Source organism: Diuraphis noxia, unplaced genomic scaffold, assembly GCF_037042655.1.
Source record: "Diuraphis noxia isolate RWA-SAM2 unplaced genomic scaffold, SU_Dnox_SAM2 contig0004, whole genome shotgun sequence".
Lineage (NCBI taxonomy): Eukaryota > Metazoa > Arthropoda > Insecta > Hemiptera > Aphididae > Diuraphis > Diuraphis noxia.
In genome coordinates, this window is record NW_028301714.1 from 36,485,954 (window position 1) to 36,512,061 (window position 26,108).

The 26,108-nt window shown below is 27.1% G+C and overlaps 1 protein-coding gene and 1 non-coding gene across 6 annotated transcripts; both read left to right on the forward strand.

Moving 5' to 3' along the window:
- The first annotated feature begins 293 nt into the window (after positions 1 to 293).
- LOC149056017 (5S ribosomal RNA) lies at positions 294 to 412 on the forward strand. Its single transcript, XR_016191821.1, has one exon. It is a non-coding gene; the product is annotated as a 5S ribosomal RNA (ribosomal RNA).
- A 7,255-nt stretch (positions 413 to 7,667) lies between these two features.
- Positions 7,668 to 25,793, forward strand: Hel89B (histone acetyltransferase 1). 5 transcript variants are annotated; one of them, XR_016191436.1, is made up of 33 exons: positions 7,668 to 7,967; positions 9,115 to 9,172; positions 9,362 to 9,606; positions 9,676 to 9,822; positions 11,516 to 11,646; positions 12,414 to 12,602; positions 12,953 to 13,114; positions 13,234 to 13,369; positions 13,447 to 13,583; positions 15,964 to 16,229; positions 16,291 to 16,519; positions 16,591 to 16,746; positions 16,837 to 16,972; positions 17,049 to 17,392; positions 17,477 to 17,643; positions 17,716 to 17,833; positions 17,899 to 18,027; positions 19,502 to 19,558; positions 19,630 to 19,734; positions 20,578 to 20,737; positions 20,841 to 20,947; positions 21,764 to 22,031; positions 22,101 to 22,474; positions 22,541 to 22,692; positions 22,845 to 23,194; positions 23,270 to 23,370; positions 23,429 to 23,569; positions 23,638 to 23,786; positions 23,864 to 23,989; positions 24,052 to 24,214; positions 24,314 to 24,437; positions 24,518 to 24,599; positions 24,665 to 24,784. XR_016191436.1 is itself a non-coding variant. In XM_089225946.1 (33 exons), exons 2-33 carry the CDS (start codon positions 9,162 to 9,164, stop codon positions 24,833 to 24,835), a joined length of 5,346 nt encoding a protein of 1,781 aa, XP_089082072.1. In that variant the 5' UTR covers positions 7,670 to 7,967; positions 9,115 to 9,161; the 3' UTR covers positions 24,836 to 25,793. The 5 variants fall into 5 exon arrangements, 4 of the variants coding, with proteins under 4 accessions (XP_089082072.1, XP_089082073.1, XP_089082075.1 ...); XM_089225946.1 differs by having other exon boundaries at positions 7,670 to 7,967; positions 24,301 to 24,437; positions 24,665 to 25,793; XM_089225947.1 differs by lacking the exon at positions 7,668 to 7,967 and adding an exon at positions 7,988 to 8,113 and having other exon boundaries at positions 24,301 to 24,437; positions 24,665 to 25,793.
- Positions 25,794 to 26,108: the final 315 nt, after the last annotated feature.

The window sequence follows — 26,108 nt, forward strand, 5'->3', positions numbered from 1 at the left end:
ACAACAACTACTATCATCTGTACAATCACACTGCTCACCACCAAACCATAACCAACATAAAAAAATATTTACAAACTTAACAAATCAAGGAGATTGGACATTTTTGATAACATGAAATGTGAAACTACTAACAATTTAATTTAGTAGTAATAACATAAGAATATTCATTTTAAGTTCACATTAAAAAAATACTTCGATATTAAACTTATTTTGTTGTATAACGAAAATGTATTGATCATATTGAAAACAGTTTAATTTGATCTGTAAATAAGATAAAATACTAAGCTCATAACGCCAACGACCATACCACGTTGAATACACCAGTTCTCGTCTGATCACTGAAGTTAAGCAAGGTCGGGCGTAGTTAGTACTTGGATGGGTGACCGCCTGGGAGCACTACGTGCCGATGGCAGTTTTTCACGTACGTTGCGCCAGCCCGGCCCATTTCAAAATTTTACAATATTTCGAAATGGGCCGGGCTGGCGCAACGTACGTCAGTTTTTCTACTTTTAAGTAGAAATTTTTGATACAAATAGAGCACTAGATTGCTAAAAAAGTAGAGTCAGTACTTTTAAATATTATGTGAAACTTTCATATCACACTACAGTACAGCTAAGCACTATTGCAAAATGTAATAGATCACGAAAAATGTTGTACTGATCTCAATAATTTATTTTAATTTAATTGAGTATATATTATATATATGTATTGTTCATCACACCAGTGCAGAATTTATTTTAATGTGATTTCTAAGTGCATGCACGACAAAGGAACTTATAGCAATGGAGCTTCCTCCAGAAGTTAATGTTTAAATAAAAAAAATTCAAATACCACTTATTACTGTACCTTCGAATCCTTAAAGATTTTAAACTACTAATGAAATTATTATTATATTATCAGTAGCTGGTGGAGGTAATAATATAAACAATGATGTAAAAAATTTTGAATTTAACCGTATACAGCCCTGTCTTAAGATTCCAATTATTAGTTTCCAATAATTTAAATTTGTTTAATGCACAATAAAATGAAAATTGACTATTAAAAAAAAGCTACCATCATATAACTGACAAAAAGTAATTCAATTTAAATAATCAATGATTTTACAAATTCTCTATATATAATTTATAAAACTGTGGATAATATTGCATGCAAGTATCTAAACGAAAACAGTTCATTGTATCTTTTCCATGCATTATTATTTTTACATTTATGTTAACGTGGTATGTAAAGTAACGAGAAATGTTCAAGGTTAATCATTAATCGACATATTATAGTAAAATACATTAAAATATTACTATATTAGTAAATTTTGCATAATCTATTACATTCATAAATTATGTAATAAAAACAAATTAATTTTAATGTAACCAGTTAAAGTAACCTAACAAAACTAACTTTTATTATGGACATTATATATATATATATATATTAATAAATCAGAGACGAGTAATCATACTCTCCCTTAAATCCCTTTGGTGGACGGGGGGGGCCAAGCATTCTAAGGCTCGTATTATATTTTCCTGAAACGCTACTTGTATATAGTTTATTTAAATTAAATTAAACCACCAATACAAAACCTAACGTAACAAACAAAATATAAATAGCTTTTGTTTTAAATTAAATAATTAATAAAATACTACAACAGCTTATTTTTCATAAGCAAAGTTACCAAATGATATATATTTATCCATAACATTAAATAACATTATTTAAGCAAAACATCTTTTGACAACAATTGAATAAACAAAGTAACAAAACAAAATAATAACTAATAATATAACAGTAAGTTGTAGTGTTTATGGAGAATATGAACTTTGATAACCCACAGACGAATCTTACATTCATACCTGTAACCAACTATCAACTATAGAATGACTCATAGTATATCATCACCTATAATACTATTCAATTATAATTGATATACTATATGGGTCATTGTAGATGATAGTTGGTGACAAGTATGAATGCAACATTCATCTGGTTATCAAAGTTTATATTTGCCATAAAAACCAACTATTACTATTTACTGTTGACGCGGGCCCGCGTAATAGCCGTTTGAATTCAAACGGCCTTTGCGCGGATACCCGCGCAATTACTTCTCTTTTCAACCGCCAATCGACGACGGACGACACCGACGCGCGATAAGCGCGCCTGGAGCGGTCGATCCGCTGAGACTCCGAACAGTCCGAACCGGTCGACACTCGACAGTCAGTGAGTTCTCTGACCGACACGGAACGACGCACGGCCCGATGGCACTCACCCTTCCGAACATGACATTCATTTTGAGTGTAAAATCTTAATTGTTTTTTTTTTCGTGTTGATCATTTTCTTACGGTTGTATTTTCAACCACCACAATAAAAGAACCATAATACCGCGACGGTTTGTGTTTTTTTTTCCTACACCACTTCCTACACCAGTGACACCACTGACCCACGCGGCATCCGTCCAGGACCGCCACACTGTTATCGCCATCAACATTCGGTCATTCTCGATGGTAGTTGGTTACAAGTGTTTTGCCCATGATTACTGAAAAACAAAACAAAACAAAAATTATATTATTTTTATTTAAAAAAATAAAAAATAAACATCTGCTCAGTAAATTGGTACAATACTGAATCGACTACAACTACTTACCAAAAATTTGGGCAAACGTCAACTGTAATTTTCTCATAATTTTACGACTTGAGCGTAGTACCTAAATTCGATACATAACATTTATTTTGGCCTGATCTTATGCAAATGTTTAGTTTTGCTTTATAGCTGGCGTTATTCAAACTATATCAGCCATTAGGTTAGGTATATTATAAACATATATAGTCGATATAAATATAAACATGCTAATTTTCTTTTAAAGAAGAATGTAAAATTTTTGAATGGGTGGTGTTGGCGAGACAGTCGTAAAGAATACAAACATTGTCACATATATTTAGTATCTCTACTTTAAAAAAAACCCAAAGCAATTTAATAACACATACCTATTTTAATATAAATATTACAATAAGTTAAAAGATATTTTGCTTCTGTCATCTTTTGCAAGGTTATTAATCTAATTTAATTTAATACTCAGATTTACGTAAAAAACTATCTCCGTATTATATATATATATATAATTATATCATCATTTCTCTATACCTATAGGTCACCCCAAAAGTTATTTCTTTATAACAAACCTATAAATCGCATGTATGTTCAATACATATTTTAAACTTTTTAATTGAAAAGTGAAATTATACATATATTATAATACAATATATACATTTATATATATCATGTGATATAGGTACGTACATCATGATCTTCAAATTTTTTCCTTTTTTGCTGAACGTTCACCTAAGTCCAAGCATTTATTCGGTACAAGTTTCCGTTTGCGTTTTACAAGAATATCAAATTTCAGTAATTAAGTATACCTACCATATATACATTTACAGTAATATAGTTAATAACAATAATAATTGTTTTACATATATATTCAAATTAGTAGCTGGTTGATCTTCAAATTTTTTCCTTTTTAATGGAAGTTCCCCTAAGTCCAAGCATTCAGACAATTTGATAGATATAATTTTCCGTTTGCGCTAGAATGCTAGATATATATATAAGAATATAAAATTTTAATAATTAAATATACCTACTATATATAGATTTATAGTAATATAATTAATAACAAAAATAATTGTTTTACATGTTTATTCAAATTAGTAGCTGATTGATCTATAATTTTTTTTCTTTTTACTGGACATTCGTTTAATTCAAAGAATATATTAGGTAGAATTTTCCGTTTGCGCTATACAAGAATATCGAATTTCAATAACTAAATACACCCACTATATTCCATTAAATTTCAGCAGGTGCAAAATTTTATCGTTCCAATAATCGTAATGATAAATTAAGTCATATTATTCATATTTAAAGCTAATTGCATTGCTCGCGTGTACTATAGGTATCTTTTTATATTTGATAACAATATATAACATAAACAAGTTTCAAAATCTGTATGTACCTATATTTTAAATACTATATGTGCTGTGTCTGTACTATATGATACATTATACATATAAAAATATAATATTTATATGAAATTAATTAAAGTGATAAAAAAATTTTTTAATAAGTTTAAAAGGGAGATGGTATTTTGCGCCACGAATATGTACATTTAAGTACGTATGTAATTTGCGCCAAAATATAAAAATATAACATGTATTTTGCGCCACATATTATACTAATTAATTTTGGTATTTTGCGCCACTAAAGAAAACAAAATGGAATATGTAATTTGCGCCACACTTTCAACTTTAATAGCAGTTGGAATTCCGTTCAGAATCGTTTTTCGTATACAATGATACCTATCATTGCATTCAAATTTAATCCCATCCATTACAGTAACCTACTGTACAGCAGAGCGACATCCACGACTTACCCGCTTTTTTATAATATTTTTTATTACTTAACGATAATTTACATATTTAATATACATGGAGTTATTTATATTATTATAATATAAGTGGCGCAAATTACAAATTTAAAAAGTGGCGCAAATTACCAAAATAAATTTTTAGAAGTGGCGCAAATTACATATATATATTTTTTTTTTTTTTGGTTGATTTTGGCGCAAATTACATACGTCCATTTAAAAAAAAATCAACAAATCAATGAAATTTAGTTGGTATTGTATTTCAATAGGTATAAAGATCAGCATCTGCAGGTGCAAAAGCATATCTTTTCACCTGATATACATATTACCAGGGGGTGCAAGTGCACCGTTTTGCATCCCCGTATAATTACGCCATTGTTTATACTGTTTATAGTAATATAGTTAATAATAATAATAATTGATTTACATGTATATTCAAATTAGTAGCTTGTTGATCTTCAAATTTTTTCTTTTTTACTGGACGTTCGTCTAAGTTCCATCATTTATTCGGTACAAGTTTCCGTTTGCGTTTGCTCTATACAAGAGTATCAAATTTCAATAATTAAATTTAGAATATACTCCATTATAATAATGTAGTAATTATTAAAATAATAATTTACATGGACTTTTACAACAGAAGTTAATATTTTACCATCGAATTTCCTTCTTTTCAATAGTGGTTCATTGAAGATACTTAGATTAATTTCGATATTTTATTTAAGCTGAGATTATAAACACGTCAGATAATATTAGTTTTATACAATAAAATATATGCTTAATAAGTTATAATAGTATACAGGATTCATATTATCCGTAGACCGTAATACAATAAGAATATAACACAAATGTTTTAGAGGAAAGTTTATTAAATTTTAAATTATTACTAAATTATTAGCTATATTGTATAATGGTATTGTAAAGCTTAATGCTTTTCATATCAATAAATGCTAAAATGCCCTATGAAAGGTAAATTGCTTTTATTTTTTAATTTATTTACTAACTATATAATATTATTATTTATAATATATTAATGGTGTAGCGCTATCTAGTGTTGATTTTAAATTCAATTTTATATCATGAAGGAGGAGGAACAAGACAACACTATAAAAAAACAACTTGTACGTGACTAATGATCATCTTTTTTAAGTTCCTCAGCTCTCACGTGCTTTTTTAAATTTTGTCATTCTTTTGTAGATCAAGTTTAATTTGAAGGATCTCGTTTCTATTATACCTTCTGATAATATAACTATTATAGCTAAGTTTGAAGTTTTCCCATTGAAAAATGTATCATGAATAAATATTTTGTTAAAAATGCAACCTAGCTATTGGTTATTGGCACCATTCATTTTTATTGCACACTGTAATATAGCATCAACAGTTGTTCACGCTAAGAGGTACCACTAAATATTTCAGTTCTATTACCTTGTATTGAAATGGGGTTTTAACCGAATGATAGATTATAGTACTTAAATACACATTTTTAAATAAATTTCAAATTTTTAATACTTGATACGTGCATGCGCCAACGTTTTTTTTACATATTCGGATAGAGTATTTTTTCCAAGCAATTATGAATTAAAAGTTTTTTTATAATTACAAAATTAGCATATAAAATTTAATATTTACGAGATTTGTTTTTGACGAAATTTCAACTAAATTCAACTCTTATTGTTAATTTAAACTTAATATCTAATATTGTTAAATGCCTGTTTTCACACATAATAAGAAATAAATAAACACTTTTTTATCGTAATTTACTCTAATTTTTTTCATTCATTCTTCTGAAATAAGATAGCTAATTGAATAAGTTAAATTTAGTTTAAATTTCGTCAAAAACAAATTAGTAATTACTCCTAAATATTGAATTTCATCCTTAAATTTCATATTGCCAATTTTGTAATTAAAAAAAACTTTTAATACATTAATTGTTTAGAAAAAAAATACTCTATCCGAATATGTAAAAAAAGTTGGTGTTATCATTTAAAAAAAAAAAGTGGTATCGCGCATGCGCGTATCAAGTGTTGAAAATTTGAAATTTATCTAAAAATGTGTATTAAGTAATACTTAGATCATATATGATCTAAAATTAAGTAGGTACTAGCTATCATTCAGCGAAAACGCCATTTCAATACAAGGTAATCGAATCTGAAATATTTAGTGATACCTCTTAGCGTGAACACACTGTATATATCTGTAATGGTTTAGACAATTACACGTTTGTTTCGACAAAATTATTAAAATTAAATTTTATTTGTTTATTTGTAACAAATATATAAAAAAAGCATTTTATGGAAACTAATTTTATTTCAGATGCGACTGTCTGTCTATCTGTATTCAGCGGCCATAGATTTAAATACTAAAAATATTTATAACTAGATAACAAATTATTTAATATCATAAACCACGGTTTTCTATAATATACTAGTATAAATTAATCCGAGATATTAACATACCTATTCATGAGAAAATAATTATAGTCCTATTAATTTTAATTTATTTGTCATGCCCACATTATTTAGCCATGGTCATGACTAATTTAATATAAATGTGTATACTAAACTAATGAAGACTATATAATGATATTTTCATGAACTAAGATAAACAGAATTCTGAAGTCAAATCGCAGAGATCACAGAGTAAGACAAGGAATTCGTGTTATCGCCGACTCCAATATTTTTTGCTCGGATCTCGATAAAAAAAAAAAAGTAAAGAGAAAAATGTTATCTACGTCATAGCGCCTCAGATTACAAACGCTACCTTGCCACCTTGGGGAAAAACCAATAAAATACAATCGAACGAACGCCTGCGAACTTTGTCATCGACAGGAAACTATAATTATATTATTCGTTTATCGAGTACAATATCCATTATTCATCGAATGTTCGAAAATCGTGACCGTACAAAGGGATAGGGGAGTAACGGTTATGGACCACTACGGGCTACAGAATGACTGATCCCGACTGAAGATTGAAAATTTGAATAAAAAAATAATTCCAAACTTTGGATCATATTATACAATTTTCACGTATAGCATAATATTATGATCTAAGGTTCAATATTAAACGTAATATCGAGATATTATTATTATCATAGAAATTGCACAATGTTGTTCGGGAGTCGTTCGTACAAAGCGTAGTGCGTACTATTGCGTTGTACACAATCGCCGCTCACGATCAGCTGATCGACTGTTCACCAAACGCGTCCGCTTTCCGCCGCCCACCGGTGCAGTCGTTAAAGCGGCGTTCCCCGTGGGAATGGCCGCCAGTATAAATGTGACTCTCAGTCGGTCGACATGGCCGTCGTTCGTGTTTGTAACCGCTATCCGCACGTTGTCGTAGTTCGCCACGGAGTTAGGTTTTCGCGATCGCCGTTTTTCCGTTCACCGCCCGCCCGCAGACGGTGGCGGAACTCTGTATTTTTGTCGCCTGACGACGGGAACGCGCAGGACTATCTACAAAATAGATCGTGCGCCGGACGGAACAACAACTTACTATCGTCACCGTCCACTGTCCAGTCGAAACGAGTCCCCGCGGGTACCAGTGATAAAATGACGTAAACGTACGTGAGATCATCGACAAACAGCAGTTATATTATTATTCATTACTCAGTACTCTCCTACTATTTTAATGCAATATACGTCGTACCTATGACCTGATAAATCTCCCATTTTTCTACCCCCGGTTGACGGATACATCGTCGATCAGGTAAAAAAACCAAAACGCTAGAAAACCTCTAGGATTTAGTATTCACTACCTACTTAACAATACACATATTTTTTTTTAACTTGAGCGTTTCTAATTAATAATCGTTATATAATATTTACGCTATATTACGTTATAGCAAAATTGTATTTATATAGTTTACGACATTACATTACCGTTTTTGTTTATTTAAATTTTTTTTTTTTTACCTTTTACGGCCGTGTACGCCGCTCCATGACTGGATGACCGTGTCACTGATGGACAAGTCAATAAGTAACTGCGAGTATAGTGATTACCGAATACCGAAAAAAGGGGTACTGACCTACTTATTGTTATATACCTATTGTGTAACAACAATACGTGGTTATTTCTTATAATTGATCCATTGTGAAACATCCTGCAGCATTTACGTAGTTGTGTTCACCTTTGGATCGTATAAATCTTCCAAATTTTGAAAATGGTCTGTCCCCTTTTCATCCCTAGACCCTGGCGGTCTCGTCGCCGATCGGCCGTTGCTCGCGCTTGCGCATCTGGTGGTGAATCGGTAACTGATAAAACGCCACCGGCCACCACTAGTCTGCCGCCACCCACCGACTTTTGAGCATTGCCAATTTAAATTCCGTTAACACTTAACACGCGTGACGTGCATTCAATAGTGAAGGATCCGGCCTCCAAACAAGAGCACGCTATCATCGCGAAACGTTTTACACGAGGCTAATCATTTTTAAAACTCATTTGATACATTGTGTACGAGCTATATACGTGTACTTAACATTTGAAGGAATTCAATTTTACGTTTGAAGCGTTTAGGTTTAATTAGTTTTCTATTTGAATGTCTAAATCTACAAATTAAATGAAACTGTATGTGAACAAGACTGACATTTTTAACTTTAAAATACGATTATTTTTAGGTACCTATTTAATATAATCTACTTATAACTGCAGTGTATAACAATACTGTATCACTTGAAATATTTTAATTCCACCCTTAATTTTTTTTTCAGTGTGTTTATGGATAGGTGTCAACTTTGAAATTTGTCTGTAAAAGAAAATGGCTTCAAGGTAATTTACTAACTTATTTTAATTCTATATATTTTATGACCAACATTATTAAGATATTACTGCTTATAAATAAATGTATTCAAAGTTAAATATTATATTTAACTATTAATAAAATTAATTAGGTATATAATATTATCCTATGTTTGTTTTTTCAAAGTATTAATTGCTTATAAAATTATTGTTTTACAGATTAGATAGACTGTTTATATTACTAGAAACAGGAAGTAGTCCTGTCACAAGAAAAGCAGCAGCAAATCAACTGGGACAAGTGGTGAGGCTCCATCCTCATGAACTTGAACCTTTATTAGAGCGTATATCTACATATTTACGACATTCGTCATGGGAAACTCGTATAGCAGCTTCTCAAGCCATTGAAGCTGTAATTAAACAAATTCCCCAATGGTGTCCAAGTGGTTTACCTCCCATTAAATTAGGTGTGCAAGATTAAATTTATTGTTAAAATACATTTTGTATTGATATTTATATATTTTTATATTTTATAGAACTATATAGTGATTTGCAAGTAGATGAAAAAGAAAATGATGGGAAATTATGTTTTGATACATTTGATTTAACTTCTATTATGAATTGTTCTGCTTTGATGGCTTCTACAGATATTGATCAAGATAATCTAGTAACATCAGAAAATGGTAATTTATAACTAATTACTGAACATATCTTCTTTTTTTGCATTTTATTGAAAATTAAATGATAAGTATAAGTTATGACAACATTTATATAAATATTGCTATACAGTATACATGAACACAATACTTTTTTAATAGCTATTATCTTATTTATAAATATTTCCAATTATCAATTAATTAAATCACTTAAATCTGTTTTAATTAATTATATCTATCTATTTATGTTATTCTTTAATTATTGATAGGGTATTTTATCTATAATCTCAGAATTATATAACTAAAAATATTTATCTGAGGTGAGTCACTTGTTGATAGAGTATAAATATGTTTGTTTTTAATTAAAACATGAATTTTGTTATTAAGTCACGCGTTTATTATAACATTTATCACATGACATTTTATTTTCAATATGCATTTAGTATCTTCCAATGGTTTCGTTGTTTCTACATAGTGGTGATTGGTGATCAATTAATGCAAATCATTTAAAAAAAATATTCAATTTGAATAGTGAAAATAGAATTTCATACATTTTGTTACAAAACCAGCCGTCTCGTAATTTTACTACAATACCATTTTTGAAACATATTTTTAGAATAGTAGGTATAAATATTTTTAGTTTTTAGGTATTTTTTATTAACATATCTCTTTAAAAATGTTGATAATATTTAATGAGATTAAAGCTTAAAGTAGTAAATATTATCTTTTAATCATATATGAAGTAAATATACGTGATTATATGAATCTTAAATCGCGTTCAAATTTGAGAATTCTAAAAATTATGTTTCATATGGTTTGATCATTTAGCAAATTCAAATTTTACATTATAATTACTATTTACAACAATAAACAATTTCAGAACAGTTGTGCAAATAGTTAGGTTTAATATGTATTCAATTATATATACATAAAAAAAAATTACAATCTAAAATGGTTGTTTAGAATAATAATAATATAATATACAGTACATTAAAAATGCTCATAACTCACTTAAAAATTAAATTATCGTAAAAAAACCAACGTACAAACACAGATAATGTTCTGACCATCAAGTTTCATAATAGGCCGATTCACTGTAATTTTTAAACTAAAGGAGCTACAAGTGTTCTGCTGACCGTAAATTTGCTATATTACGCACTGGTAAGACGGAGACAACAAATACCACTGTTACATACTCTTAAAATGAACAAAGATTTAAAAAAATATTAATCTGAGTTTAAAGGAACGTTAATTATATAAAAATATTATTATATTATATTACTTATGGATGAACTGCTTATCATTTTACTATATTAGAGTTTATTACTACTATCATGTTGTACATTTAAAATAAAATCACCATTCACCACTTAATGAATAACAATGCACCCATAACTTATACATTTATATTAATACATTTATATCAAAAACTGATTACTTAACGACAAGGCATAAGGAATTTTCTGTTAGATTTAGAATTGAATTGATTCATGTTTAAAGATCAAAAAAAAATTTATTTATATGCCAAGAATACAAATCTCTTTATTTTAGTTTTTTCTTTTTACTTTTTACTAATTTTATAATTAAAAATAATGTTTTAATTTATTGTGCACCTCCAATATTCTATACAAATTAAAGTCAATATGTTAAATGTAATTAATCTAATATTCAAAGGTAATTGTATGAATATAATGAATAATGATGATATTTTATTTTATAGATACAGAAAAAGTTATTAAAGATCAACAAAAAATTATTAACAAAACTTTGGGACTTGAAATTATTGGTTCGGATATTATTACATCTGATGATATAATGATTTCGTCAATTCCTAGTCAACCCAGTTTAAAAGTTAGTATTTAATATATTATATATCATGAATATATAAACTAAGGAGTTTGCACTCACATTTAAAAAATTGCCTGGTTATAACATATGAATGTGTTAAATGAATCAAACTTTCCCACCATCTGTGAACATATTTTGACTATAATTAAACTTCATGATTCGAGTAAATTTAAAATTTCTTAATAATTTATAATATAATATTATTTAATTGTACTTGCTGCCTAATACAATAAATTAATATATTGTAGTACTGTATTTCATAAATTAAAAACAAATATCTTACCTCTAATATACTTCTAATAACTATTTCAACTGTACATAATTATATATTTATATCCAATTAGTAATGACAACTTACCTATATATAATAAATTCAATTATAACTTACCTTACTAACCTAACATTATGTTAAAAAGTTTAACCAACTGAATACTTCTATTAAAAATGCAAATCAATAATAAAATAAAATTTTTAATTGAATTAATTTTAATGCCTAATGATTTTAAAAAAATTATGGAAAAATCATATTCCATTTAAGTCATGGCTTAAACCAATATTTATCATACACATTACAGTGAAATTAGTATGCAATTTAATATAATTTTTCACCAATTAAATTTATAAAAAAAATCCTAAATATTTACGAATTTCTACTGCCTTTAAATGAGTGTAGCATATATTTTGTAAAGATTATTATTAATTTAACTTTGCACTAAACAATCTAAAATCAATAAGGTTAACTTTTTAATGCATATTTTTTTTTTTTTTAGAGACAGTTAAGTGATGTAGTAAAAATGGATACTAATTTAGATAAAAGTTCTAGAGAAACTAATTGTGATAGACGAAAAGCCCGCCAGATTGAACTAAATAACAAACTAGTCAGATCAGTATCTTTAGATGCTGGCTATACTGGAACTTCAAATTCACACAAAAAACTTAAATTGATTGATAACGAAGAGGTAATCTCAAAATATCATAGTAACATTTAAAATCATATTTTTGATTAGGCACTTCATGAAATTATTTTATATTATAATATATTATAAAATTTTACATTTTTATTTAAACTTTTATTAATGATTCATAGTTTAAGTTATACCTGTTATATTGAATTTATTTATTTATTTACTTAAATCCTAATTTAAAAAAGAAAATCAAATTTTTCTACATATTAATTATTAATTAATCATTGTCTTTGTGTAGCTATACTATGCTGTGCAATATATTCTTTAATTACAAATATCCATTGTAAAAATAAATATATTCCTTGGCATAAAACTAGTAATATTTTTATTTGCTTCTGATAAAGGTTGAAAATGACTGGCCTTTTAAAGATTTTGTTAATACTTTACTTAAAGACTTATTCAATACTAAATGGGAAATACGGCATGGTGCTGCAACAGCTATTCGTGAAATTATTAAACATCATGGTCGAGGTGCTGGAAAAGCTTGTAATTTGCCTTCAGACCAAGTATGTTCAATTAGTGTCTTATATATTACATATATACAATAATATGAGTATGTATAATCATTAATAACCTATGTTAGCGCTTACATTATTATAATGTTGAATGTATTATTTATTGTCAGCTGGAAAACCATCATCAAGCCTGGTTAGAAGATGTGGGACTAAGATTATTATGTGTTCTTGCGTTAGACCATTTTGGAGATTTTCTTGGTGATCAAGTTGTTGCACCTGTTAGAGAAACATGTGCTCAAGCTTTAGGTATTTAATTTAAAAATTTATACTAAGCACTTGAAAAAGTTACACTAAATAAAATATTATACTTGTGTTAATTATAGGTTTTGTTGTTAAATTAATGTCTGAAGAAAATGTTTTAAACATAATTCATGTACTTATACAACTTATTCAACATAGTGATTGGACAACCAGACACGGTGGATTATTAGGACTGAAGTATTTATTAGTTGTTAGAAAAGTAAGTTATTAAATATTGATTGTAATTTATTTTAGTAGTATATTAGTATAATACTAGCTAATCCCGAAAGGCATTACCTGTGACCAGAGTTGAAAATGATAATAAAAAAAGGTATCATGATACATATGTTGATACATGCATTTAGTGTATCTAAATAGAACATACATTGTAATGTAAAAAAGATACATGACGATCAATATTTTATATTTCCCATTGAATTTTAAGAACTATAAACGCTGATAGACTATACTGCCTGTACATTAAGACTTATATTTTAGATTTCAAATAACACAATAAGTCAAAACACTTCATGTTTCATGATTTATGATGTTACTTTTATTTTATTTTGTATTTCATATAGAAAGACCTACATGATTACAATCATATCTAAGTATCAGATTTGTAATATTTTATGAGAATAAAATTGCCAGTTTTGTTTTCAGCTGTATGACTAAGGGTAGATAGTAAATACAGATATAGTGATGAAACAAATCTAAAATAACCCATGAGCTACCTAAAATTTACTCATCACCCACCCTCCTACCAATAATTTATAATAAATAAAAGTATTATTGTTTATTAGCAATACTATTACTATTTGCCTGCTATAATTGTAATTTAGTAAATATTCTTCACTTCCATATTGAGCACCCTCAAATTTTATTTAAAAACTGAGAAGCAACTGCTTGTCTTGTTTATATTGACAAAATGATATGTTATACTTTAAAATTAGGTACATGATACAAGATACTATTGTATCTTTGGTACTACCTAACACCTGTCCGTTTCAATTTAAATGCCTGTTGATTTAGCGCTTATTGTGCTCTATCAAATGTAAGATTCACAGTTATTTAATATTTATTATTTGAATTGTTTTGATCAAATACAGGTATAAAATTATGTCCAATAGTAATAACTATTTTATAATATGTTTATTCGTTTTGAATTCTCTATCAAACAAAAAGACAGTCAAATGTGTTTGCGTGTTTCATACAATATATATTTAATTTTACATATTTATTTGTATATTTAAATCACACCATATATAGAATTTAAATTCTTTTAATTTGTGATACACAAGATCAATGAAATAATAAAATAAAATAAAATGAGATAGTTTTTTAATTGCATTATAGTCAATTTTTCAAAGCTATTATGTAACCCTTGAACATGCAATATAATATTATCTATTTATTTATTTATATATATATATATATATATAACAACTTGCCCTGGGTGATTCATTATCACCTAGCCGGAACCACTGAAGATATGAGTATGAAATTGTGTCAGTAAGTTCATTTCATAATGCGAAAACCCTTTAAGACTGGATTTTTCAAAATTTGGCCCTTACACAGGGGTTAATAGGGTTATATAATATATAGAAGAAAAATTGTCCATCTGATCAGTACAATTTCTGAAACTATTCAAGTGATTTAAAAATTTTTTACCATCAGAAAGTTATACAATCCCATAAATCTGTAGGCTATATTTAATCTTGATAAGTTGCCCTTAATTTTTTTATTGCAAATTTAAGATTTTTTAAAGAAATATTAATAATATTGATTATATTTTTGAATATTATATGGTTGTTATTCGTTATACAATTTAGTATGGAAGATTTAGAAATTAGCAATTTATTAGGTACCAATTTAAAAAATTGTTTCACCTTTACAAAGCTAAAAATAAAATATTATGATTGAATATATTTTTAGTCCTGTATTTTAAATTACTGTGTTAAAAATTTTTTATGGAGATTAAGACAGGGTAAATCCACCTGACGTTTTGATCGTGACTAGCCAGGTATAAACAACAAATTAACTATACATTTTTAATTTTATAAAGTGGGTATTTTTATCAGGCTACGAAGTGCAGGGGGTCAGCTAGTTATATTTATATTTTTCCGATAATAAATTTGAAATAATATTTGAATTAACTATGCAATCCACTTTAAATTCTTTTGAGTCAAAATTATAATGAAAAATTTTAAAAACTATTTCTTTTTTTTTCTTTAAAAATAACAACTTAAAATGTGGCTTAAAGAATCGAAAGTTAACTTAACACCAAAATAAAATTATTATCAGAGTGTGATTCAAGTCAGTTGGTTGGAACATCTATCTATAGATGTATTTTCCTCCTAAAAACCCTTGTGAGGAATCCCGCTAAAACATTTAGGTCCTCATTTGAAAAACATTAGCATGCTTAAATTATAACTCTGTATATATAGAACGAAATGAATATGAACTATGAATTGTACATTGTTGATACCTGGCTTCAATCCTTAGCATTCTTATTTTTAAAGATAAACTAATATAGGTACACACAATTAGTTAATTTATTTATATTAGATCATTATTTATTTAACATTTTCTTTTTTTAGGATATAATTGAAAAAATATTACAATTATCATTTCCATTTATATCTAAAGCTCTTATGGACACTGTAGATGATGTTAGTGCTGTAGCTGCATCTGCTTTATTGCCAATAGTTGATTGTATGATTAAATGTGATGAAAAATGGGTATCAGATGTTATATCCATTTTGTGGCAAATGTTGGCTGTACAAGATGATTTAACAGCATCTTGTTATAACTTTATGACTTTATTAGCTGCATTGTTTAGCCTTCCATCTGGAAAACTATTAACGTAAGTTCAGTAATTGTTTTTTATCATCTGTAAAATAAAAAATTAAGAGTTAGCCATTTAGAAATGAACCAATTCTTCATGTTCTACCTCGACTATGGTCATTTTTGTCACATAATGCAACTCAAGTACGTTTAGCTACTATGAAGTCTTTAATGACATTAACTTCAACTCCACAATTATCGTATACTGATAATATTGAAGATATAAAATTACTTCAAGATGCTATGAGACATATTTTTCAGAGAGCAATGGCTGAACCAGACGAAGAAATACAACAAATTATAAAAAAAGTATGTTTTCCGTAAATTATTAAAGTATTTGAATAATTTTTTAATTATTGCTCAAATAATTTCTAATCTAGGTTTGGGCTAATTTAATTGTCAATAGTAGCCTAACAGCTCTTTTAAATGCTGCTTGTCCATACATAGGATTGTGGTTGGCAATGACCATGCAATCAGATAAAATACCTTATGATTCATCTAGTATTATTCAACATATTCCAACTGGACCTAATAAAGTAATAATTGAGTATCCCTATATGTACCTAAAAATGCTTTTTTTTTAATATAATAAATATTCTTATTTTAAACTGGGTTTTATATTCAAGGTAGATAATGTATCTAGTCTGCCAAATGAAGCAAGTATTGATATCAAATATTACATCGGTGGGAGTGAGGCAATCCCTGCTGACCAAAGAGAAAAAAATGCAATTAGAGCAAGACATTTAGGTGCAGAAATGTTGGGTATGTTTTCTGATAATGAATAAATTTGATGAAAATACTATTAAGTATTAAAGTAAAATGTAAATTTGATTTTTAGGTTTATTATCTTGTTATATTATAAAACCTGCGCCTAATATTTGTTATACAAATGAAGATGAATCACCTGTAACATGCTATACAAAATTATTAATCAGTAATTTGGAATCTAATGTAGCTATGCAACAAAAGATGACTTCTATGGTAATATCAGAATGGTGTAAATTACAAAAATTAGATAATTCAGCTTCAAAAATATTATCTGAAAAATTATCAGACTGTATGAATCGTATGATTTATTATGATGAAATGTCATTCTCAATAACAAAACTTATACAAGATGCTCATGATTTTCTTTCATCATTGAAACATTATAAACTAACTACTGCACAACAATTTAACCAAGTAAATTTTAAAAAAAAATGTTGATGTGTTAAATTATTAAATTATAAAAAGATATAATTCAAATTCACAAAAATTGAATTTAAGATTGTAACTTTGGAGCACATTGAGCATCTTACTGGACCAGAAACTGGAATATTGATTTCATCTCAAAAACTCAAACCAAAAATATTTGAACAACTTGAAGATAGGCGTCTTTCATTGAATCAGGCCCATAAACATATCAATTCTGATCTCATTTCTCTAACTACATCGTAATTAATGAATTTTTTAAACATAATTTATAAGTTATCATAATTATTGATTTATGTTACTTCTCAATTTAGGACTAAAGCATCATTAGCGGGAGCGTTAACAATGCTTCAATGTTTACCCGAAAAAATACGACCTATTGTTAAACCATTAATGGAATCTATAAAAAAAGAATCAAATGAAATGTTACAAGTAATAATAAATATTTATAATTTTTGATTAAATATTAATTAATTTTTTATAACATTATATTTTAGCGCTGGTCAGCTGATCATTTGGCGATTTTGATGGATTTATGTATAAATCGTTCTTCATGCCCTAACACTACCATAATTAATAACCTGTGTTCTTTTTTATGTGTTGATCCAGAATTCACACCTAAAATAGTAAGTCAAATATCCATACAAAACCATTTTTTAGAATATCATCAACTTTAATCTCAAAAGAACTCTAACTTAGTATTCTTCTTTTAAATTTACATCTCCTTAGATTTATATCATTTTTTGGCATTCCATTAGTGTTGTATACTAAGAATTTTTATATTATACTCCGGCCCGCAAGAGAAATAAACTCTTTTGCACATGTATAATGATGGCAGTGATGTTTCGATGTTGACAGTTGGTAGCGTGTTATAAACACTAACTTATCTGGCGAGTGTGGCTTGCGCGAACAAATTCTAATCATGCTGTTGTGCCACAATGCAGTACATCTGATGCGAAATACAAGCTATTTGTTTTTTGCTGGATTCATTTAGGACACAGCGTAAGCATTTCCGATAGTTAAAGACTGACTTCTGAAGTTACCAATAATATGTAAAATAGGTAGGGGTGCTTGAAATTGGACACATGGTTTACTTTTCTTGTGGGCCAGAGTATTCAATAGTTTGGTAAAATGGTAATATAAAATAACTCCTTTAGAAATTCTTTACATTTTCTATGTTAATTTTAACACTTAATAGTAATATAAACTTACGTTAATTTTAAAGATAAAATATTTCTGCATTACCTTCTTACCTGTCCAAGTAATTACTTAAGTGTTTTTTGTTATTTTACAACTATTATGTAATAAAACCAAAACTTAGTAAAAATTCAAACTTCATATAACTTAAAATCACATTAATATTATATAGTATATACTTACACAAGAGCATATTTAAGGAGAGCGACATGGAGCCTGTGTTCTACCCCCATTCACTGTATTTTATCCTTTTTTATTACTTAGAATTTCACTAATTAAATGTTATATTTCTATCAAACTCATGTATTTTGGTTATTTGGCTCTAAATTATGACATTATTTTGGATGGAAAATATGAGTTATAACTTATGTTATATAGTATTATACATAGTTTATAGCTTATAAACTAGGTACAATTTGAATTTTTGTTTGTGCCTCTGCCCCATAAGACTTTTCTAAACACACCTGTGTGCTAACTTATATTTCAACTTAAAGATCATTCTGAAATATGAAAGTGCTTTTTTAAATTTTTTATGGACTACTATTTGGCAAACTTCTGTCTGTTTTCTTACCTATGAATGTCATAATATACAATGGATTATTTCTCAGCCATCATCTTTCTTATAATATTCTGCTTATAAACTATACTATAATAATATAGAATATGTATATTAATATTCTTGCTACTAATCACTAATCAGTAATTTTCTTTTTTATGTCTTATCTTTTATACAATTAATAAATGTACCTCGACCAAATCCATCAAAATAAAATCATATTATACCTAAACTTCAATGTTTTTGAAATTAACTATTATTTTAATTTTAGTTACACAATATAATATTTGAACATATATAATCTGTAAATGTATTTACAATAAATATATCTATACTGTTTATTTTAGGGTACTGAAGATAGAATAAAATATCAATTGATTCTAACGCATCAGAAAATATTACAAGTAATAAACATAATAAATATGTTATTGTTTTGAACTATTAAATATGCATTAAGTAAATGATTTTATTACAGAATGCAGAAAGGTTGTTAATGAAGCGTACTGGACAACGAGGATCAGGAAGACCACCAGTACACTGTGATATAAATGTAGAAATTATACTAAGCGACCAAGATCAGGTTATTACTATAATCTTTACATTTAGATTTTAAACTTAAAGTGACACAATACTTACTAATACTATGGTGTTATGATATAATTTCAACTGAAATATGTGTGTACATCCAAATAATCTGATAGAAATGTATTGAATACTACAGATACTTATTAATTATGTGCTAAGTTTGACACAGATTTATTTGTGTTTGTATCCTATAATTTTCAAAAAATTGTCAAAACTATCAAAAAGTTGATCAACCCCCAATCCTGGAAGACCAGTCCAAACCAACTAATTAATGTAAGGGATGGGGGGGGGGGCTATTGCAATATACTTTGTAGTATATTGGGTGGTGGGATGGCCACTTTCCTGACGCCATGACCGAGGTCCGCGGGTTTGTCACACCCGTTACCATGCACCCCATGCAGGGCTTTTGGATTACCTATGACTAAAAAAAAAAATCAATTTTCTAGCAATTTAAATTTATTTTTAGTTATACATACTGTATTAATGATATCAAAATTATAATAATGTAATACAATTATTTTATTCAACCCATTGAATGGCTGTATTCGATGCTTTTGTAGCTTTTGAAACATACTGTTGAACAGGGCAATAATTCATCATGTAATTTTAACATCACATGCTTACATGAGGTCATTTTATGAAATTAATTTCAAATACGCAGTGTGTAAACAATCACTATGTAATGTAGTATGATACCTACATAACTTTTGTAACAAATTTTATTACCAGGAAATATTAAAATTATGATATACTAATATTTTAATTGTATATTAACATATTATTGTACCTAATCTTATTTTTAAATTTTATATTTATTAAATGTGTTTTAATGTTATAGGAACAAAAACTTATCAATAATATACAAAAAAGAGGTGCATTGTATGCTTTACAAACTATTTGTTCATATTTTGGTGAACATTTACAAAGTAAATTACCAAGGCTTATTGAAATAGTTTATAACAGTATACAAAATATAAAATTCCCTATAAATGATCCAAGTAAGTTTCATAAATAAAACTAAAAATAAATTGAACATGTTAAGCTAAAATTTTTAGTTAATTATTCTTTTTATTCTTTAATTTTAACATTTTGTTGTTTTAGATATGAATACCTTAAAAGAAAAAGATGAAGAAGCGCAAGAATTAATTAAAAACTTGCAAGTTTTTGAAGTAGTTTCTTCAAAAATTCACAAATCATTTGTCCCAAAAGTAATAGTAATATGACCTTAAGTTATTATAAGTATATTCTATTAGATGATTTTTTTTTGATAACTTGTACATTATGAAAATCTTATTGGTTTTTACATTAAAAATTCAAAACTAATTCATCAAGAAAGGCAGTATTTCTTACAACTTACTACATAAATAAATAAGCCGATCCAATATTGTGGGGTTGTTAACTTTAATTTTTTTTTTTTATTGCAACAATAACTAAATTTATTATTTTTCGTTTAAATATCCAGTTTTGTCAAAATAAAAACTTAATGTTAAAACAAAAAATTACACTTGTTTAATAATGATATTTGTAAATTCCTATTAGTAAGACTTATAAAGAAAGTACTAATACTCTAGCCCTTTTATTTGTAAACAAAAATGTTATAATACATAAATGGATGGAAAAAAACTTTAAATCAAACTAAGTAATTAATGCAAGAAAATACTAGAGTAAATATTAGCTGAAAATTACAATTCTCTACATTTATTCAGTTTAGATAACAACCAAAAACCAAAATTAATTTTGTCAAAAACTGGTTTTTCGTCAATTTTCTCATAGTTGTTTACCTTGATTATATTGGAAAGTACTTGTTTTGACACTCCAAAGTACCATGTAAATACTACTATTGCCAAGTCAAAAATTGAAACATTATTGTTTCAAAAATATGACACTAAATAAAATTAATATTTTCATTGATTTGCTCAGAATCAAAGTATCTATTGCTTTTAAAATAAAGTGTAATCTTCATTGGCTCTTAAAATTATATTATGTTATTATTAAACGTGGAAACTAATTATTTGTTTTTCTAGCTTCTGGAGTTGTTACCAATTTTCTCCAAGCTTCTTATTCATCCATATTCTGCTATTAGACATCTAAGTGCACGCTGTTTAGCTGCATCTGTTGAGCTAAATCCTGGAATTACAATGACAACTATTATTAATGATGTCTTACCTCTTCTTGATGCTCCTGACAGTGATGTTAAACGAAAAGGAGCTATTGAAGCAGTGGTGTGTATTGTCGATAAGTTACAATTTGACATTGTTCCTTACATTGTCTTATTAATCATCCCACTTTTAGGTAAATTAAATTAATTCTATTATATTAAGACAATTTGAATATTCTTTAGTAATTGTATTATTGTATTAGGACGATTATGTGATCAAGAAGAAAGTGTTCGTAAAATGTCTTCACAATGTTTTGCAACTCTTATTCAATTAATGCCCCTCGATGGCAGTGTACCTGTTCCTCCAAATTTAAGTGATAAAACCAATCAATTAATTCAATCACAAAGACAGTTTTTAGACCAACTTTTTAATCCTAATCAAATAAGTGATTTCAAAGTACCAATTATGATTAATGCTAAATTAAGATCTTATCAACAGACAGGAGTAAATTGGTTAGCTTTTTTGAATAAATATAAGTTACATGGAATTTTATGTGACGACATGGGCTTAGGAAAAACTATACAATCATTATGTATACTTGCTAGTGATCATTACAATAAAAGCGAAAAGTTTAAGGTAATAAATGAGTAATGTATTATTAAATTTTATCAAATTGCTATATTAAAAAAAAAAATACTTTAGGAAACCGGTAGTCCAGATTCAGTTCCTTTACCATCTATAGTTGTATGTCCTCCTACATTGATTGGACATTGGACTCATGAAGTACAAAAGTTTATTCCGAAAAATATATTAAGGCCGTTACAATATTCTGGTCTACCTGTTGAAAGGCAAAAGTAAATAATTATTTTTATTTGTTTTGTTATTATTGAACAGTGTACGTATTAAATGTATAGTTTTAATATAAACATATTTAATTATTTAACCGAATACAGTATTATAGGTATAATAAATATATTTTTTTAATGATTGGAATATTTTATTTCAGATTAAGAGCTTATGCCGATGACTATAATTTATTTATAGTATCTTATGATATTGTTCGTAAGGATATTGAATTTTTTTCAAAAATAAAATTCAATTATTGCATATTAGATGAATGCCATATAATAAAAAATGGAAAGACTAAAGCAAGTCAAGCTATTAAACAATTGAAGGCAAACCATCGTTTAGTTTTATCTGGCACACCAATTCAAAATAGCGTTTTGGAATTATGGTCATTATTTGATTTTTTAATGCCTGGGTTTTTAGGTACAGAAAAACAATTTGTCGCAAAATATAGCAAACCAATTTTAGCTAGTCGTGATTCAAAATGTTCATCAAAGGAACAAGAAACTGGTGTGTAAAATTTCCAAATTTAAAATCATAAAATTAATCTGTGTATTATTTATAATTAAATAATTAATTTCATAGGTGTTTTAGCTATGGAAGCTTTGCATCGTCAAGTTTTACCATTTGTTTTGCGTAGAATGAAAGAAGATGTTTTAAGTGATTTGCCAGCTAAAATTACTCAGGTAAAAAAAATTTTTAAAATAATATGTATAATCTTAATAAATACAATTTTATGTTTAGGATTATTATTGTGATTTGAGTCCTATTCAACAACAACTTTATGAGGATTTTTCAAAAACACATATACATAAACATTTATCGGAAACTGAATCTGGAGAAAAATCAGTTAATAATCCTCCTAATAAAAATAATATTCTTCAGGTAAGTTATTTAGTTATCTTAGATATTTATTTACGCAACTATTTAATATTAATTTATCTTTTTTATAGGCGCTACGTTATTTACAAAATGTATGCAATCATCCAAAATTAGTACTTACTCCACAACATCCTCAGTATTCTAATATAATTAAGCAAATTTCAGAATCTAATTCTAGTCTTACCGATATTCATCATGCTGCTAAATTACCAGCTTTAAAGTGAATAATTAAAGTTTTTGTTTATGTACTTCTTATTCTATGAATTATTGTTATTGTTTTTATTATTATTGTTTTAGACAACTTTTAATGGACTGTGGTATCGGATTAGTAAGTAATGATGAAACCGTGATAAGTCAACACAGAGCTTTAATATTCTGTCAACTAAAGTCCATGTTAAATATTATTGAAAATGATCTCTTTAAGTAAGTTATTTATTTTTAACTCTATATTGAATTAAATTATTAAAATCGATTTTTTATATTAGGGCTCATATGCCTAATGTAACTTACCTTCGCCTTGATGGAAGTGTACCTGTTTCACAACGATATGCACTTGTCAATCGTTTTAATGTTGATCCATCTATTGATACTCTTATAATGACCACTCAAGTTGGCGGATTGGGTCTTAATTTAACTGGAGCTGATACTGTATGTTGAGTGATATATTCACTACTTAAAAGTTATTTTAAAATCAATACTAATAATGTACCTAATATGATAATTATTTACTGTAGGTAATTTTTGTAGAACATGATTGGAGTCCTATGAGAGACCTACAAGCAATGGATCGAGCACATCGTATTGGTCAGAAAAAGGTAGTCAATGTATATCGTTTAATTACAAGATCAACACTAGAAGAAAAAATAATGAAGTATGTATTGTGATAAATGCAATATTAAAATTAAAAACATTAACCGATACATTATTTAATATTTATGTTTTTTATTTTAGCTTTCAAAAGTTTAAGCTAAAGACTGCCAACACAGTAATATCTTCTGAAAATTCAAGTCTTCAAACAATGGGAACTGATAAAGTAATGACCAATATTTTGTTTAAAAATACTAAAATATACTGATTAATACCCTTTTTGTTTCTCAGTTATTAGATTTATTCTCATTGGATGATACGTCAAAAGAAAAAAATAGAACCAATTCTTCAGGCAGTTCAATAAAATCTGTTCTTGAAACTTTGCCAGAACTCTGGGATACCAAAATTTATGATGATGAATATGATTTAAATAGTTTTATTCAGACCCTTAATAATACTTGATCTTATAATTAACTTAATTATGTAATGTTATTTAAAAAAATGTTTTAAATATAATTTATACCTAGTGAAAACAAACCAAAAATTAGGCTTCTAGATTTATAACCATTGAATGTAACTATTATCATTTAATACCTTAATAATTGCTTATAGTATTTTGTACTTTTTATGTAATAAATGTTTTTTTTATTGAAGCAATTTTGATTACATTAAATATTTTATGTAATAAAATCAATATTTTTATTTCACGACATAAAAAAAAATGGATAAAGAATCTGGAAATGAAATTCTAATATTCTAATTCTTATTCAGTTTAAATAAGTTATCAAGTCTATTTGTTTTGATGTCTAGTCATATTTAGACTTCTAGTAACAATTTTATAGTCATAACTTATAAGTAATTTGTTTGTAATTATCATATGATTTCCAATATGCACACCAATCTTAATCTTTATTTTTTTCAGTCCAATTTACTTAATTAAATCATTATAATTTAAAAATTATACCTATCGATTAGGTCGCAAAGTCAAAAATTTCAAGCGCCCAAGCTTAAAATTTTTATAAACAATTTCAATTTTTTTTTTTTAAACATTTATAAGGGTTTAATAAAAAAAAAAATATTTGTTAATTTATCAAGATGCACATTCCATGTTATTAGATTACTAATTTATTTTGTTTTTATTATTAATGTTAAGTGTGTTAAAATCGTTTGATTGACCACGACAACTCTTGGTTGGAGTTAATTTTACATTTTAACAAGCTAGGTCGATTTAATTGAAAATGCTTTCTTCTTCTTTTTTTTTTGCCGTGGCCGTCATGTGATGATAATTATAGAAACTAGTATTACTAGATGTTTTTTTTTATTTTTATTATAATTTAAAAATTTAAAAAACTATTTCATAATATAAGTACACATTATTTTTTTGTATCCAATAATTTTAATATAATATTATGTTCAATAATATAGTCTTTCTATAGTTTTTAATCCAATTACATAAAGAACAAATTTGTTTTACCCTGTGTGCTAAATAAGAGTTTTATGAAGTGTTGATCAATTTTTAACTCTTTAAGCAGGAATGTTTTACATAACTACACTAGAAATATATAGGCAATGCTGGGCAATTAGACTTTTTTTTAAAGTTGAGTTTAAAGTTAAAAGTTACTTTTTTATATATAAATTATAATATATTGTGTATATATTAATTAACTGTCTTAAGTACTTTTACACTTTAATACTTTAATCAATAACGAAATGGAACAAAGTAATTATTTGAATA

Excerpts from the sequence above, each read along its gene's own strand:
- Hel89B (XM_089225946.1), top strand. Across the intron at positions 16,747-16,836 it reads TTCCAACTGGACCTAATAAA|GTAGATAATGTATCTAGTCT; the intron begins GTAATAATTGAG and ends TTTATATTCAAG. Across the intron at positions 22,693-22,844 it reads CTACCTGTTGAAAGGCAAAA|ATTAAGAGCTTATGCCGATG; the intron begins GTAAATAATTAT and ends ATTTTATTTCAG.